Here is a 17,184-nt window from a genome sequence, read left to right on the forward strand (position 1 = left end):
CCTCAAAAAGGTTCTTTCTAAGCTGGACAAAGCAAAGCTTTCTTGTTCCCCTAGCTTCAGTACCTTGGGACACCTATCAGGATGCTGGAGTATGTAGGGGTCAGACTAAGCCATGAAGTTCCAGAGATGGCTAGGTACTGTCTTGGGGAAGGCAAACCCCTAACAGCTACTGAGACTTTTCCTGCACTAGCACCTGTTACCCTCAGAAAAAGAAGGCAGCTATAAGGATAGCAGTGAGCTGTTTTGCTTTTCAGGTGTAACTGGGCTGGCTTGCAGCTTGTGGGTGGCTCCACTGATTCTGTGATGCCTACAGCATGGCAGGAATTGCCCAGAAAACACTGCAGCCCACATAAGAGACCCTTCATGTACATGCATACCCCATAAATTTATCTCCATTCTCCTCCATCTTCCATCACTTTAATAACCCACAACCCATAATAAGCAGTGGAGCCCTTTTTAGAAAGGGAAAAATGAGATTCAGTGTCCCTAGGGAAAGGTGTGTTGGCCTTGTCTTTGCCGTAGTACCTCCATGTGCAACTCTAGCCATTACTGGTCGAGCCTTGGGATCTGGTGTCATCTGAAAGCAGCACCATCAGCATAGAGTTCGGAGTCGAAGGAGCCCTCCCTAAAGCTGACCTCTGATGCCTGGAGCAACACTGAAATTGTAACAGTGCATCTACTCCCTGCATCCCTCGACGCCCTGTCCAACAGGTCACAGAAGCCAAAGGAGAGGGGAAAGGGGTAGATGCAAGCAAATCAATTTTGCTATGGTATTAAACAAATCTTTCTCTAAGCATCCTCTCAAAAAGAAGAAAAAGAAAAAGAAAGCAATAAAAGATGCGTTCCTCCCTTTACTCCATGAGATTTCCTTTCTCATTGAGAGTATGAACCATTCAATGACTTCAGCTTTATCCTTGACCATTTAAAAGGAATTCCCAGGGCTGTTTGGAAGAAATAAAATCATCCCCTGAATGAGCACAGAAACCTTGAAATCTCTGACAGTTAGAATGCCTGTCTTTGTGGAGGAGGCTCAGCCTTAAGGATGTAAACAGGCTCTCAGGAAACAAATGCCTTTCCAAAACTGACACAGGAAAACAACTGGAGTGACTGTCCTGTTCTTCGTAGGAAAGTGAAGTGGGCTAGAGTCGAGCACAGAACAAGCTGATCAATTGCAAAGTGCTGAACAACCTGTTACATGCTTTGGCATATAAAGAATTCTTACTAAAATGCCACAAGACACGTTACCTCCCGCTCTCCAGGACCACAAGGCTGAGGCTGGCAATGCACCGAGCTGAGGCTGCTGCCCTGAGCTCCCCAGAGCCATAGACCCTCCTGCAGAACTCCGCTTCTTTGGAGCTACAAGACTGTCCCCCCAATGCCAGTGTTTCTTATGGAACTGATCATATCTTCCATAAACATGCACCTTCATTTTGGGGACCAGGGATGGTCTCCCAGAAAGCTCTTTTATAACCGGGAGGGTATAATCTATGGAAGGTTTACTGAGGGCTCCTCCCATGGAAGGCAGAAGACACCAAATCCCATGTTTTCCTCAAGGACTTGGGTGAAATCAAAGGAGAAAAGTGAAATTCCATTCATATCGCTTTCTCTGTGAAAGACTTGTCATGCCTGGGAAAGATTCAGAAAGGATCCAACAACAGAAGCAGAAACAGGATGTCTGGAGGGGCTCAGCATCAACAGAAATAGAATGAACAAGCTCCTGCCTCTGCAGGCCTGGCTGTGCTCAGCTGCACTGCACGTCAGACCCGCTGGCTTCCATTTAAAAAGACAACACAAGGCGCAGGAGGTTGGAATGGATGTCCGTCACGATGCCCACATGCAGTAAGAGGTTCCTGAATTCAATACCTGGCTCCAACTCTGTCTCTGCCCCTGACTCCAGCTAATGCAGATTGTGAAAAGTGATGGCTCAAGTCACAGGGCTTCTCCCACTCATGTGGAAGTCCAACTTTGAGTTCCCAGCTCCTAAGTTTACTTCATCTCTCTACTTCTCAAAAAAAAGTCTTCATATGTCACATGTGCATTGTTGGATTAATTCCAAATCCAACCTCTTAAAGAGATGTGACATAAGAACATACATCTCTGGGCCAGACCTTGGAACTACAGGACAGAAGGAGCAAGGGAGGATACCCAGAAAGTTAGATTTTACTTGGCATGTCTAAAAGGCTTTCTGGGACAAAGGATGAACACTTTAATTTATTTGAGTAATAGTAGAAAATGAGGGTAGACCTGTAGCCTTGGAGAACAGAACCTATTAAGTACAGGGCCAAGCAGAAGGAAGTCTTAATGGAGACTGCTGACAGTAGAAGGTATTGCCTAAAGAAATAGGAAGTCCCTGTGGCGCATGAGAACAAGTTGAGTCCCTGGTATCTCCTGAGAGGTGCTCACCTACCTGAGCCATGAAAAGTGGCAGATGGGATGTCAAGTGAGACCTGGGTTCAGGTCCCAGCTCTGCTTTCGTGACACCGAGAGCACACTTTTTTAAACCCTCTATTTGCTCATTTGTGTATTATTAGGATAACATCTACCATAGGTTATTTTGTGAGTAAATTAATATTAACACTTGGCATGTGAGAAATGCTGGATTGGAATTGTTCCTGGACTGGTATCAACTGAGATTTTAAAAATCTGTTGAGAAGCTGGGGCTGGTACCATGGTGCCACAGGCTACTCCTCCACCTCCAAAGTACCTTCGTGTCCTGGCTGTTCCACTTCTTACTCAGCTTTCTGCTTATGGCCTGAGAGAATGGCCTAAGTGCTTGGAACCCTGCACCTGCACGGGAGACCCATAATGAGGTCTCTGGCTCCTCATTCTGGATCAGCTTAGCTCTGACTATTTGGGGAGTGAACCAGCAGATGGAAAATCTTTCTCTGTTTCTCCTTTCTGTAAATCTGCTTTTCATGTTAAGTAAATAAATATTGTGTGGGCAGCTAAAATATATAAGCTCCTCTTCCTCCTGATGGTGGGATTCCTGTGGGTCCCCCCCCCCCCCCCGCCATGAAGGTGTGCAGTGCCTTATTCCTAATTCTCCAACTGCCTTGTCTTCCACTTCAGAACTGCTCCAGGTCTTCCTGAGCAATAGCCAATATGCTCTACTTTTCTGCTAGTAATCTCACCCCCATACTCCAATGCAATTCTTTCTATGCCCTGGTAATTTGAAACTTTACCTTCTTCCATGATCAATGGTTATTCTGATAAATGAAGTTATCTTTTGAAAACCTTTTCTGAGAGACAGAAAGTCAAGGATGGGAAGAGAGAGCACACTCCCATCCTTTGGTTTATTTCCACCGTGCCTGTAACAACAAGGACTGTCCTGAGGCTAATGCTCAGAGTCTGGTACTTAGTGTGGGGTGCTGATGGAGGCAGCAGGAACCCAACCTGATGAAGCCATCCCCACTGTCTCCCTGGGACTGAATGAGTAAGCAGCTGGAGTCAGGAGTCCATGCCAGAAATTGAAGCTCAGTGTTTCAGGATGGTTATCATAGCTGCTATCTTCACTAGGCCAAACAGCTGTCCCCAAGTCATGTGTGTTTAGAGTACTATCTTCACATGATAGGAGAGTTACCTACTCTTTTAAGATGCCCCTCTCATTAGGAAGAAGAAATCTGATCCACAGGCAAACAAAATTCTAAATAATCATGAGGATAAATCATGTATGAGTTAGATTCTATCGACCATGACAAGCTATTCTAGAGAGGTTGTGTTGGTGGTCATTTGAGGCAAAGTCAAATTCCACAGTAGTCTCATGATAAGCTGACTTGGGAGATATCCAGGTATCAGTGAGATCTTTCTCCTGTTGTCCCTGAATTGTGAGTAGTCATAAAGCTTTCTCTCGCCCAAGGAAACAGCAGAGCTATGTGCAGAAATGCTGGAAGGATGTGCGTGTGGGAGACTTCATCCAAATGCGCTGTAACGAGATCGTTCCGGCAGACATCCTCCTCCTCTTCTCATCGGACCCCAGTGGGATCTGCCACCTGGAAACTGCCAACTTGGACGGAGAGACAAACCTCAAACAAAGGCGTGTTGTGAAAGGCTTCGCACAGCAGGTAGGGCTTGCCCTAAGGTTCTCGAAGGGAAGGTAGCAAGTCAGCCTTACTGGAAAATTGAACTTAACCTGCTGGGTGGAAGGGAAAGACGTGGATGTCTCCTTCCTGTCTTGTGCTTTATGTGCTTTTCATCTTCCCAACAAGCTTCTAAAGTGAGTGTTGTCCCCCTGACACAGATGAGGAAAATAGGGCTTGCAATGGAATTATAATTTGCTAAAATCACAGAATTCCTGACTAGAAACTCATTGTGTTCAACTGATCAAACTATGTTGGCTGCTCCAGATTCGGGGAGTTTTATTGCTGTGTGGTTTCCTATACAACTAAGCTACCCTTCCGTGCTCATCTAACCCCTGTTCTGCCCAACGCAGCTCTGGCAATCTCTTCATAAATGTTTTCTAAGGTTCTTTTGACCCTTCCTAATACGTAGTAACATAAGCAGGTAAAATATCTTTTGTTTCCATTTTCCATGTTTTATTAAGAACATTGTATCATTATCAACTCTTTCCCCATTTGTGCACTCCTTGCCTTCTCAAAAACTCAAACCACTTTGAGGACAAAAAGCCATCACTGATGATTTTACTTAATCCCTACATGGATGTACACGGTGGCTTAGACATTATGGAGAAATCTTTTTTGTTTGCTGCTCTGGGACTCAAACTCTGGATACTGTGGGCTCAGAGACCAAACCCTATAACTTACTATCTGGCTCACTTTAGACAAGTTATTTCCCTCCTATATCTTAGTATCTTCATCTGGAAATATTGTATAAATACAGTATCTCTCCATAGAGAGATTCTGATGCAATACATATACTATAAGTGATGTGTACATGAATTAGCCTATTAATAGACCTATAGCAAGAGACCAATGAATAGCTGGTCTTGACACCTATGGCTTCTATAGGCATATGTGTTGACTGACTGAAACTGGTTGTAATATTTTAGTTTACAGCTAAAATTTTCCTTATAGAAGCTGATTTCTAATCTGGCAACTGTGCGAAAGAACAAAATCCTATCACTTTTCTACACTGTGCCACCTTTTAGCTGGGAAGAAGCTGAATGAGTCAAGGAATTTAAGAAAAAAGAGGAAATGTATAACTGCTCAGAAATTCCTGTGAGCAGGAGTTCATTTTTCTAAACTGAAACTTGAGACAACATTCATCATTGCTCACCCTGCCTCTCGCTGCACCTGATGAGCAGTTCTCAGAAAACTCTTTGATTGATTCGGTGTTCAGAAGTCTGATCTCTTGTCCTTACAATGGGAATAATAATAGCTATCCCATAGATTTGTGGTAACATCCAAATGGTGTAAGAAAAGTAAGGAACAAAATATAATGCTTGGGACCTGCTAGGTCTACAATAAGCAGTACTGAAGCTGCTGGGTGCAGTTACTATCACCAGATGTAGAAGTCTCCATCACCACCTGTTCACCATCTGCTTCATCAGAACATCAGTCTGCAGATTTGGGGTATACCACTGAACTGTAGCTTCATTTATGAGTTTTCTGAGCCCGGCCACGTGGCCTAGCAGCTTAACGTCCTCGGCTTGAATGCGCCGGGATCCCATATGGGCGCCGGTTCTAATCCCGGCAGCTCCACTTCCCATCCAGCTCCCTGCCTGTGGCCTGGGAAAGCAGTCAAGGATGGCCCAAAGCTTTGGGACCCTGTACCCACATGGGAGACCCAGAAGAAGTTCCTGGTTCCTGGCTTCGTATCGGCACAGTACTGGCCGTCGCGACTCACTTAGGGAGTGAATCATCGGACGGGAGATCTTCCTCTCTGTCTCTCCTCCTCTCTGTATATCTCACTTTGTAATAAAAATAAATAAATCTGTAAAAAAAAATAGATCTATGAGTTTTCTGTCCTTTGCTTGTCTTTGTCACATTGGCTGAATCATTCTCATGTTTACAAAAAGGCAGGGCAAGGCTGGATAAAGTTCACAAAGTCATCCCGGACATACAATAATTATCCATTTGTTGCTCTATAGCCTGCCTTCTTGATGAGGAATGCTCATGCCATTTTAACCAATAACTCAACATGAGAAATCCCATTACACATTGGCAAACATGCGTGTGAGTATGCATGTGATCATGTAAGACTTATACCCTAGCCCAACCATGTGAAGGCACTCAGAAACTTTTTAGTTAATTGTATTTAATCTTTAAGTTCTAGAAGCAGTGAAACGTGTATCTGCGTATAGATTCCCCCCTTCCAGCTCCCCCAGCCCAAGCTTCATCATCCAATTCTGAGTCACTTCTTACTCTCTCCAACACTTACTTCAGGGCCAGGGCTGCTGCATCTCTACCAGTGGTTTTACTTTACATCCTTGGCAGCATTTCTCAAACTGTTTCTTGTGTATTAATTAGACACTTTGGGATTTAACTAGAATGAAGAGCAGGTTGAAAGGTTCATTCACACTCCAGTGCTACAGACCAGCCAATTTATTAAATCTCTTGAACTCTGACCCTGAATTCACACAGGCTGCTTGGCGTGATCTTTCACGAAGAGGGAAGCAGGGAGGGATTTGCCAAAGGGATAGGAGAAGAGATGTAGCAAAAGCAAGACAGATGCAAAACAAAGCAACTTCATTTGAGTTAAAAGGTTTGCAGAGTTCTCCATTCTGTCTTTGGCCTGGACTTTCTTCCTTTGTTCAAATAGGTTTTTCCCTGTCAATAGCAGTAGCATTTTCTTTAAAGATTTATTTATGTATTTGCAAGGCAGAGTTAGACAAGAAGAGACAGAGATCTTCTGTCTGCTGCGTCACTCTCCAAATAACCAAGGGAGGGGACAGGTGTAAACCTGGAGCTTGGTGCTTCTTCCAGGTGCCTGACATGAGTGGCAGGTACCTAAGGACCTGGCCTATCTTTTGTTTCTTGCCTTGGTGTGTTAGCAGGAAGCTAAATCAGAAGTGCAACACAGACCCAACAGTTTTTACTAAGCCCATATACAGAGCTTTGATTGGTTGCCTTGCCTAGACACACAACAATTTAATGAGGTAGCTATTACTACCCCATTATCACAAAAGGAGATGAGCACAAAGAAATCGCACAGTGTGCCCAAGGATTCTGAGCTGGGAAGCACTGGAGCCAGAACTCAGAAGTAGCGTTGTCCGGGGCCTTGGCTGTGCAAGCCTATAGTAACTCATCTCCCTGCCCCTTCACTGTTATCTTGGATTTTTTCAGAGATGCTTTCTTCAAATCACAGATTTATTATCTTCAATATTCTTTCTGAACATACATAGCAGGTGGCAGGAAGAAAAGTAGGTGGTGGCCATTCTTTGTTACCTTGCTTCTCATTTCTCTCTTTGATGCAAAGAAACATTTAATATGGTGTGCAACATATGAGAAGTGCTGAAGTTGACAACCCTCATGGTCTGGGCCATTCCTTCCTCCCTTTCCTGTGCAAGTCCCAGTGAACACAGAAGAACCTCTGTCACTGCACTCTGCCCCCTTCCTGATGCGAGTCACCAATGAGTGGGCTCCTCCTCCACTGCAAGGTCCTTTTGGTGTTTGGGGAGGCCAGTCTGCCCCTCCCACAGCATAAGCCTGTTTTCGTCCCATTGGCTTGACCACTGTCACTGTAAAGATCATTCCTAAAGAAAATCTGGAATGACCTGGCAGGGACACTTGCCATTACACAACCCAACAGTAAAGGAGACATTCCCATGCCTGGGATGAGAGGACAGGTGATTCCCTATTGCTTCATCCCAGGTTTGTCATTACTAAGCAGGGATGCTGACAGATTTCTCCCTTTTGCATCTCACTTCTTTGTTGCCAAGATATTCCAAAGAGAGCCTGCCTTCACTGATACAATGGGTGATTTTCAAACTGGCCCAAGAGTTAGTTTCAAAGCCGAAACTTTTATACTGAGTCATCTTTGAATCACAAAATTAGTGACTTCTTTATGAAATATTTATTTCCACATTTTGTTGCTCAGAAAAGAATGGAAGTGGAAATAATTAAAAATTTTGCTAAGGCCTGGCCAACATGGAGGGGGACACCATTAGAGAATTAATTTGTAAAATCTACCCTCTGATGATATTTTAATACCTTAAACTTCGTTGGTAAAAGAGCTTCTCCTAAAAAAAAAATAGTAGTAGTAGCAGTAGTAATAACAGTAGTAATATATTTCAAAGGCAGAGTGGAAAAGAAAAAGATTTCCCATCCACTGGTTCACTCCCTAAATTGCTACAAATGGTGACACAGTTCTAAGGTGGGGTACTGGTGCTCAGTATAGTTCTTTCATGTGACTGGCAGGTGCCCGAATACTTGAGCCGTCATTTGTTGCTTCCCAGGCTCATTGTCAAGAAGCTATATGGGAAGCAGAGTAACTGGAATGTGACTAGGCATTCCGATATGGGATGCCATATATATATATATATATATTATATTGTATATAATATATATCATATATAATATAGTTATATATAATATAGTTATATAGAGAGTTATATATATTGTTATATATAGTGATTTAACCCACTGTACGATGCCCACCCTAAAAGGGTTTTAACACAGGAATGATTTTATACCTAAAAATGAGTTTGTGCCATTCTTTTCTGAAGCAATTTTCAAAGCCAAAGACTCAGAAGTGAATTATTCAAGTTGCAACGTGAAATCAAACATGTTTCGACTTATCTTCAATCATTGAGGCCAAAGTCCTAATGAAACGTGTTTTGGATCACTTCCCGGTGCCAACTAGGGATCTGATTTGCCAAGTATGACCCATAAACAGGCTGTTTCAGTGTCACTTTCCAGAAATGTAGACTCTCAGGCCGCACCCAAAACTGACCAGACCCTGCAGTCTGACAAGGTCTTCAGATGATTCATGTGCACATTATGTTTGCAAAGCACTGGCCAAGGGCATCACTGATTAATAACCGTGCTGATTGGTGGTTGCTCAAGCTAAAAATTCTTCATTATGAATTCTGCCTTTTAACCAGCTTGGATTCTACCATGGTGATTGTAAAACCCATTTGCTGAATTACTAATGGCTAATTGGATTCTCTGCAGTGAAGGTTTGTATGGATTTTACCATACTCAGAGGAGTATCTTGGCAGCAAAGAATTGAGATGCAAAAGGGAGAAATCTGTCAGCACCCCTGTTTAGTAATGACAAACCTGGGATGAAGCAACAGGGAATCACCTGTCCTCTCGTTCCGACCTGCCTGGAAAGCAAGGAAATGTCTCCTTTACTGTTGGGTTGTGTAATGGCAAGTGTCCCTGGCAGGTCAATGACAGTGCTCAAGCCAAGGGGAGGGAGCAGTCTGTGTGTGTGTGTGTGTGTGTGTGTGTGTGTGTGTGTGTGTGTGTGTGTGTGTGTGTGATGGGAGGTGGACCAGCCCCCAAAAGGCAACAGCAAGACCCTGCTGGCCTCGCATGTGAGTGGGCACCAGAAAGGGGGAGAATGCAGCAACACACGGCCCACTCTCCTGGCCCCCAAAATCAGGATAGATCTGTACAAAGCTCAAAAAAATCAACAACAAAACAAATAATTCAGTAAGAAATGGGCAAAGAACATGAATAGTTTCAAAGGATGGAATACGAATGGCTGACAGACACATGAGAAAAAGGTGCACAGGATCTCTAGTGTCAGGGAAATACAAATACGAAGCAGAATGAGGTTTTATCTCACGCAAGTTAGAATGGCTCTTATCTGAAAAATCTGAAAAGAATAAATGTTGGTGAGGATGCGAGGGTATATAAACTAGTACAGTCATGGGAGAGCAGAGTATGGAGAGTCCTCAGAGATCTGAGACTACATCTACCATATGACCCAGCTATCCCGCTCCCTAGCAGAGTAGGATATACGAGGCTTAGTTAACAATAGCTAAGATGTAGAATCACCCACATGTCTGCTAATGAATGACTGGAAAAAGTGTGCTGTGTATATATTATAAAATACTAAGAAGTCATAAAAATGAAAAAAAATGAAATTTATTTTGCAACAAAGTGGATGTAATTAGCATTACACTTAGTGAATGTTGTTCATATTTGTCTACATGTTTCAGGAATAGTGGAGTTTTTCCTACTTGAAAAAACAAGAATAATATATAGTGAGTTTTACCTAAGAACTACTAAAAGTTTAAACACAAATCGTATTTTATAGGATTGTTTTAATATATCAAGTCTATAGAATAATATATAGAAAGAAATATCAACATACAACTTTATCAAAAACACACTGTGTGCCATAGGCAATTCTTGTGTTTTATATCACATTTCTACTAAAAAATGACACTGCATAGAATCTATAGAATAATATTTATAATCTCTAGAAGAGATAGGCACTTCTATTTTATGTGTCTGACAAATCAGGCATTAAGTAACCTTATTAATAGCTGACTGGGCTCCAAGTTAGACTGACAGTTTTTTAAATTGGAATTTTCAAATGTATGTAAAACTAGAGGAACTAATATAAAATTTAATGTTTCTACCAGCCAGTTCCAATCATTCGTACCCAATCATGTTTTATCTATTGCTCCACCTTCTACTGCAAACACTTTCAAGCAGATTTTTAATATTACAACTTCTTATGATGAAAATGTTTCACAGTGTCTGTCAAAGGACAGGCCTTTTAAATGCACCATGATCCCACGTGATATGTTAGCACTAATCCCTTGGCATCGTCTTCTGAATGGGTGGTCATTATTTTCCCGATCATTTGGATCAGGATTTAAATATTGAGAGCGGTTTCTTAAACTTCCTTTATGCAATAGGTCTCCTTCTTAGTTCTCTTTTGTTCTTGCATATTTTTGTCACTTAATGAACCACATTATTTTCTGTATAAGACTGTCAGTATTATGACTTTCGCCTCTCATTGGTGTCACTTAACGTTTTCCCTGGGCACTACATATGTGTAACTTGGTAGTTGCATCTAGTCCCTATATTAGATTAACTTTGCTATTTTGTGCAGATGTATGTCAGTGTTGCATCATAGGAAATATAACATGCACATCTTTAGGCACAAAGTGTCTTTTTTTAAAGTTTGTAGTCATTGATGCTGGTTGTTTCGATCATCAATTCAATAAAAAAACTTTAAATGGTGATGCTCTATTTATGAAGTAAAGATTTCACCACCAAATACTTAGTTATTCTAAACGTGTCCTCTGTGTAGCATGTGAAGAATATGTGTCTGTTTCTTTTATTGACTAGTTTTCCAAATAATGAATTGTTGCCCATAGCCCCCAAAGGTGTCCCATTGCCTTTGTGGTTTTCGGATCAATATAATGCAAGGGACCTAGACATAGTGCCTGTCATGTCATTGCAGTTGTTATCTTAGCGACTATCCAGAGGAGGAAATGTCACCTGAGTTCCTAAAACAGTACCTCAGTGGTCTTTGCTAGATCTGGTCCTTTCAACAGAAATGATATCTAGAGACCACAGTTAGTACATAGTGGAGCTGCTGGTTACTACTGGGTTGATCGTTATTTCTGCACCAGTTAAGTAGGCAAAACTAGAACGTTTTTAAGAGCAAATCCAACAGGAATCATGCTGGGACTTCAAATAAAGAACTAGCATTTTTTTTACTTTGCGTCACCAATGCTAAATACGTCAATCTTTTTCTCTCATTAAGCAAAGTCGTTAACCACCATCACCTTTCCATGTTTGACTCTCGCAATAACTCTTTGAAGTAGAAAAGAATGAATGACATTTTTCAGATGTAGAAACTTAATTGCAGAGAGATTGAATCTGTCAGACTATTCAGAACATAATGCTGAGCCAGAATTAGAACTCAGATCTGATAAGCCTAATTATTTTGCCCATTGTTAAAATAATTCTTAGATCCCTTCATGTGGGATTTTTATTTTTCAAATGAATATAATTATTGTGTATGTGAAAATACTGAAGGCTGTATAAGCTTTGGTTTATAATTCTTTATAGTAAAAAATAATAATTTCATAGTGAAAACACACCCTATGAAACACTGGCACTTTAGTTTCAGAGATTTTTGTTCTGTTGATCTCCTCCTGCAACCTTCTGTTTGGGTGCAGACATACACCTGCGATGTAGGTACAGGATGGCTCCTCTCCCCAATGTTTAGTACCGTTTGCACACATTGGGTAACCAGGCTTTGGGAGGAGCAGGCATTCAGCCCACTGGTGAGGAAGCTCACGTGCCCTCTCGCACGCCTGGGTGTGATACCTGGCTGCGGCTCCTGACTTAGCATCTTGTGAGTACATACTCTCAGACTTGTCAGTCAGATGCAAGACCTGGATTGAGTACGTGCTTCCTGGCTTTAGCCTAGCATTCACTTCTCTCTTTCTCCCCGCTCTTTCCTTCTTTCTCTGCTCTAATCCCCTGCCTCACGTTCCCTTCCTCCTCCTCCTCCTCCTCCTGTCTCTTTTCTCTGCTTTACCTCTTCCTTCCCTTCGTCTTTCTCCATCTCTCTTTCCCCTTATGATCCCTGCTTCTGTCTGTCTGGCTTTCCCTCCTTCTCTATCTCTCTCCCCCTCTCCTGTACTCCCCTACTCTCCAGCTCTTACAGAAAGTCAATTTTTGGAAGCTTCACTAGATTATATGAAAGATGTAGTCATGCTAGAATGTTCACATAGCTCAGCTTCCCACTACCTCCATATCCAAGATAACATATGTACATTTTAATTTTGGACTTTACTGCCTTAACCACTAAGGATTATTGTATAGTAAGTCAGTGTGGGAAATAATCAGTGTCTGAAGTGAGAACCATATTAATCTAATAGATGGATTAAGCAAGACTCTTGGTTGCATATGATGGAACTCTCATTCTTTCTAGCTTAGAGAAAGTCATTTGCTGGAAGAATACAAGCATGACTTGTAGGATCATGGGAAACCAGGAGTTCATAATCTGCCAGTATGTAGGATCTTCAAAAACTTCACTCAAAATATGCGTTAGGAAATACTGTGTACTTTAGCTCTACCTCCCAGCAAAGCCCTAGAAACCTTCCTTAATATCTCTATTAAAACAGAACAATTGGCTTGGCTGACAACACGGAGCCACCTCTAGACCAGCTTTGGTCAGAGAGGAAGGATGCCAATGAACTCATTATTAAAAATGCTCTATGAATAAGGAGAATTCCGAGCAGCACAGCATTTAAATATTACATCTAAGACCCATCAGTGCGATACAGTCTTCCGAAAGCTGATAATTAGTAACACTATAAAAATGCTATGGTGGACTTCAAAATTCTTTGTACCAAAATGAATTTATCTTTCCATTTGTTTTCCTGTGATTTTTGGGAAGTACCCTGGATCATTCTTATTTATGCACAACTGAGATTATTCATCCTTCAGGCGAGTGGCTCAGCACGCTTTGTCACTCTTTCCTGTGACCTCTGCTCCTCTTTGCTCCTCCTTGTTCCCCAAATACCCTCCATCCAGGCAACATTCTGTACAGTTCCCTTCTGGGTGCTCCCATAGACTTCGTTCTTGCCACTGTCTGTACTTCATGCAGTAAATTCCCTCTAAGGAGGTCTCCCTGTTGCCAGATCCTATGCTAGTATTTTCATGGTTGTTTACCAGGAGTGACATGTTACGATCCTATCTTCTGTGAGCAATTTAATGTAGTTTTTTTTTTTCTTTGCTTAGAAAAACAAAAACAGAGATCTCCCATTCTCTGGGTCTCCCCCAACATGCTCACTATAGCTATGGCTAAATCAGGAGATGGGACGCCAATCTGGGTCCCACATGTAGGTGACAGGGACCAGTCACTGGGACCTGGAATTAAGAATAGAACCAGGACTGGAACTCATCCTGACCTCAAAGATGGATGACTCAAGAATTGCTATCCCAACTGCTACACCAAATGCCACCTTCTTTGATGTAGCTTATTGAACAAAAATTTAGACTTCTTTGTGACCCCTTTGGCCAAAATATGAGGTATAAAATATTGGATTAGATCATATCATTTTCTTATGCCCTGATTATTTAAGGCAAAAAAAAAATTTTTTTTTTAACAAAAAAGGCTTGTCTGTGCATTAGTCCCTTAAGATGCCACTGCTCGACTGGTGGCAGCTGCTCGCATGTCAGGCACAATGCCACCCACTCCTTTATTCCCCAGAGAGTGACTGAAGGCTTTGTTTGTGCCAGATGATGTAGCACGCTCCAGGCCTCTAGGAGGAAACTGGGAGGTACCAGCTGTGACTGTGTACCAACAAACCATTGTTCATGAACAACTCCACCAATAATCAATTCCCTTTGAAAATTACATCTAAAAATCCTCCCTTTTTTTTTTTGAGTATTTCCTTGGCATACCTCATAGGTTAGAGAAGTGCTATAGCCAGATTCCAAGTTTGCATTCAGTCAACCCTGAATAAAGGAGCTGAATTTTTGTCTGGAAATAGAAAGCTCAAACTGCTAGGAATCCTTACAGAGTCTCTCTCACGGGCCTCAGTTTGTGATGTTACTAGTTCTTTTTTTAAAAAAGATTTATTTTTTTATTAATTTTTTATTGGAAAGGCGGATATACAGAGAGGAGAGACAGAGAGGAAGATCTTCCGTCCGATGATTCACTCCCCAAGTGAGCGCAACAGCCGATGCTATGCCCATCCGAAACCAGGAGCCTCTTCCAGGTCTCCCACGTGGGTGCAGGGTCCCAAAGCTTTGGGCTGTCCTCGAATGCTTTCCCGGGCCACAGGCAGGGAGCTGGAAGGGAAGCGGGGCTGCCGGGCTAGAACCGGCGCCCATATGGGATCCCGGGCGTACAAGGCAAGGACCTTAACCACTTGCGCCACCGCGCTGGGCCCCTACTAGTTCTTTTTAAGGCAAAGAGAGACAAAGATATCTTCCTTTCACTGGGTCCTTCCTCCAAGAGCCTGAAAGAGAAAAGAAAAGCCAGGCTGAAGCCAGGAACCCCAGAACTAGAACTGGGTGTCCCACATTGGTGACAGGGCCTCAAATACTGGAACCACCAGTATTTTCAGCCAGAGCTGAAACCCAAGCTCTGTTAAGGGATACAAGTTCCCAAGCAATGTCTGCATAATTTCTGTGCCAAACACACACCCCCAGTCCATGTTTGTTAGCACAAACGCTGCAGCAGGCAGGGACCTTCCGGGCAATTGACTCCATATCATTTCCTCATCCAGAGCCAGGGGAAAGTAACTGCCAGTCACCCTGGTGAGGGCTATCTTGAATTCTCTGTCTACCCAGAAGCAAAATGATTATCAAATGCTTGTAACTATCAGCCATTTTTAGATAAGATTCTCGGAAATCAGCGGGTGCTGTTTAATGTTTATACCAGGGAGCAAACTTCAAATCGCTTAGCCCAGCGACTGGGGTATATTCGCTCTACCATCTCGACAAACTGGTGAACTAGAGCAACAACTCTGAATAGAATTCTTTCGCAGTTGTCACTAACCTTCTCCACATCAGCCCTATCTGGCATGCTTTGCCTGCCCACTTACCACTGCTGCTTGGTGCAGTCTAGGAGAGCAGGCAACCAAGAGGGTTACTGCTGCCGTTTCTCCTTCCTTGCCCTCTGGGGAGAGCGTGGGCCCGGGGATTCCTGTTGATAGTGCCATAGCCTGAGGATCACAGAGAAATGGGCTCTGAGAGATGCACAGAAGCTTGGCAATCTCTGGTCCAACGCTTCTTTGTCACATTCTTGGCTCATGGTAAAAGCTCAGTAGATAGATTTTTTTTTTCTGTATCTGGGGGAGGGATAGGACTGGTCAGTCTTCATTCAACAGCGTGGTTCTTGAATGACTTTTTTTTTCTTAAAGCCATAGAAGGGTTTCAAAATGATCGTAAACATACTTCCTCTGCTCCAGAAAGCTTACACCTGTGGGGCTCATGCTCTGTGTTTTACAACATAAAGCCTTTTTGTGATTTGTCCAGAGTTGTCACGTGACACGTTAAAACAAAAACTTAACTATGAGTTTAATGATCTTGTATATTGTTAATCTCAAGGATTTCTTTAGAAAATTGGAAAGTAGTAATTTGTACTCAGCCTACAGATGGAAATTTTTTGCATGTAAAATTACAAATATTCAATAAGCTTAACTTACCAATTAGGAACATACAAAACCAGCCTGGCAATTGACAATTGAAAGTGTAATATGTAATACGTTAGACACAGTTGGTATAGCTACTAAGAATTGTCTGAAGGATTTACATTGTGGCAGAGTGGGTTAAGATGCCATTTTAGGTATCAGCATCCCCGGTTTGCTTCTAATCTGGCTTCCTGAGAGACCTGAATGAAGTTCCTGACTCCTACCCAAATCTGAATGTTACAGTCATATGGGGGTGGGGGTGACCTAGTATGTAAAACAGGCTTCTTTCCTGATGCTGCTCTTGGTGTCTCTGTTTCTGTCTCTGTCTCTCTCTCTCTACCTTTCAATTAAATGAATCTAACCAAAATAGAAAATGTGGAAATTCCTGGCGTTATAGAAAGAAAAAGCATAACCTTACAATCAGACAAACCTACATTCCAGTGAAATATATAATGTTAGGCAAATTATATAATATAATCAAGTCAGTTTCCCCTTCAATAAAGTAGAGCTGACCTATCCCGGACACTTCACATGAGAGCAGGAAAGATCACATAGGAGTCAGCAAGGGGCAGCCTTCAGAAACTGTCACCTTACCAAATCATAGAGGGAAATATTTGACGTACTCCCAGAGCCTGGGAGGGTGTCACATTTTGAAATATTTATTTGATTTATCTGAAAGAGAAACAGATCTACATCTGCTGGCTGCTTCCCAGAGGTCTACAATATCCCTGGGGCTGGACCAGGCCAAAGCAGGAGGCCAGGACTCAATTCCAGGCTGTAGTATGGGTGTCGGCAACACAGATGTCTGAGTCATTGCCTGCTGTCTTGCGGGGTATGCATTAGCAGGAAACTGGCATTGACAATATACTAGGAGTTGAACCTAGACACTCTAATATGCAATATGAAAGAGCTCCACCCACACACTCACCCAAGGAGGCAACTTTAAGATTTTTTTTTATTGCAAAGTCAGATATACAGAGAGGAGGAGCGACAGGAAGATCTTTCGTCTAATGGTTCACTTCCCAAGTGACTGCAAGGAACCTGAAGCCAGGAACCTGGAGCTTCTTCCGGGTCTCCCACACGGATGCAGGGTCCCAAGGCTTTGGGCCGTCCTCCACTGCTTGCCCAGGCCACAAGCAGGGAGCTGCATGGGAAGCA

The 17,184-nt window shown here is 42.6% G+C and overlaps 1 protein-coding gene across 1 annotated transcript in view; it reads left to right on the top strand.

Annotated features, from left to right (window-relative positions):
- ATP10B (ATPase phospholipid transporting 10B (putative)) overlaps positions 1-17,184 on the top strand; it is a 102,731-nt gene that overhangs the window by 19,196 nt on the left and 66,351 nt on the right. Inside the window, exon 3 of the mRNA XM_040985302.1 lies at positions 3,857-4,061. Within this exon, the coding sequence (XP_040841236.1) occupies positions 3,857-4,061 (205 nt within the window). The remainder of the gene's footprint in view (positions 1-3,856; positions 4,062-17,184) is intronic.

Source organism: Ochotona curzoniae, unplaced genomic scaffold (assembly GCF_017591425.1).
Source record: "Ochotona curzoniae isolate NIBS_2020 unplaced genomic scaffold, NIBS_Ocur_1.0 contig_1, whole genome shotgun sequence".
Classification (NCBI taxonomy): Eukaryota; Metazoa; Chordata; class Mammalia; order Lagomorpha; family Ochotonidae; genus Ochotona; species Ochotona curzoniae.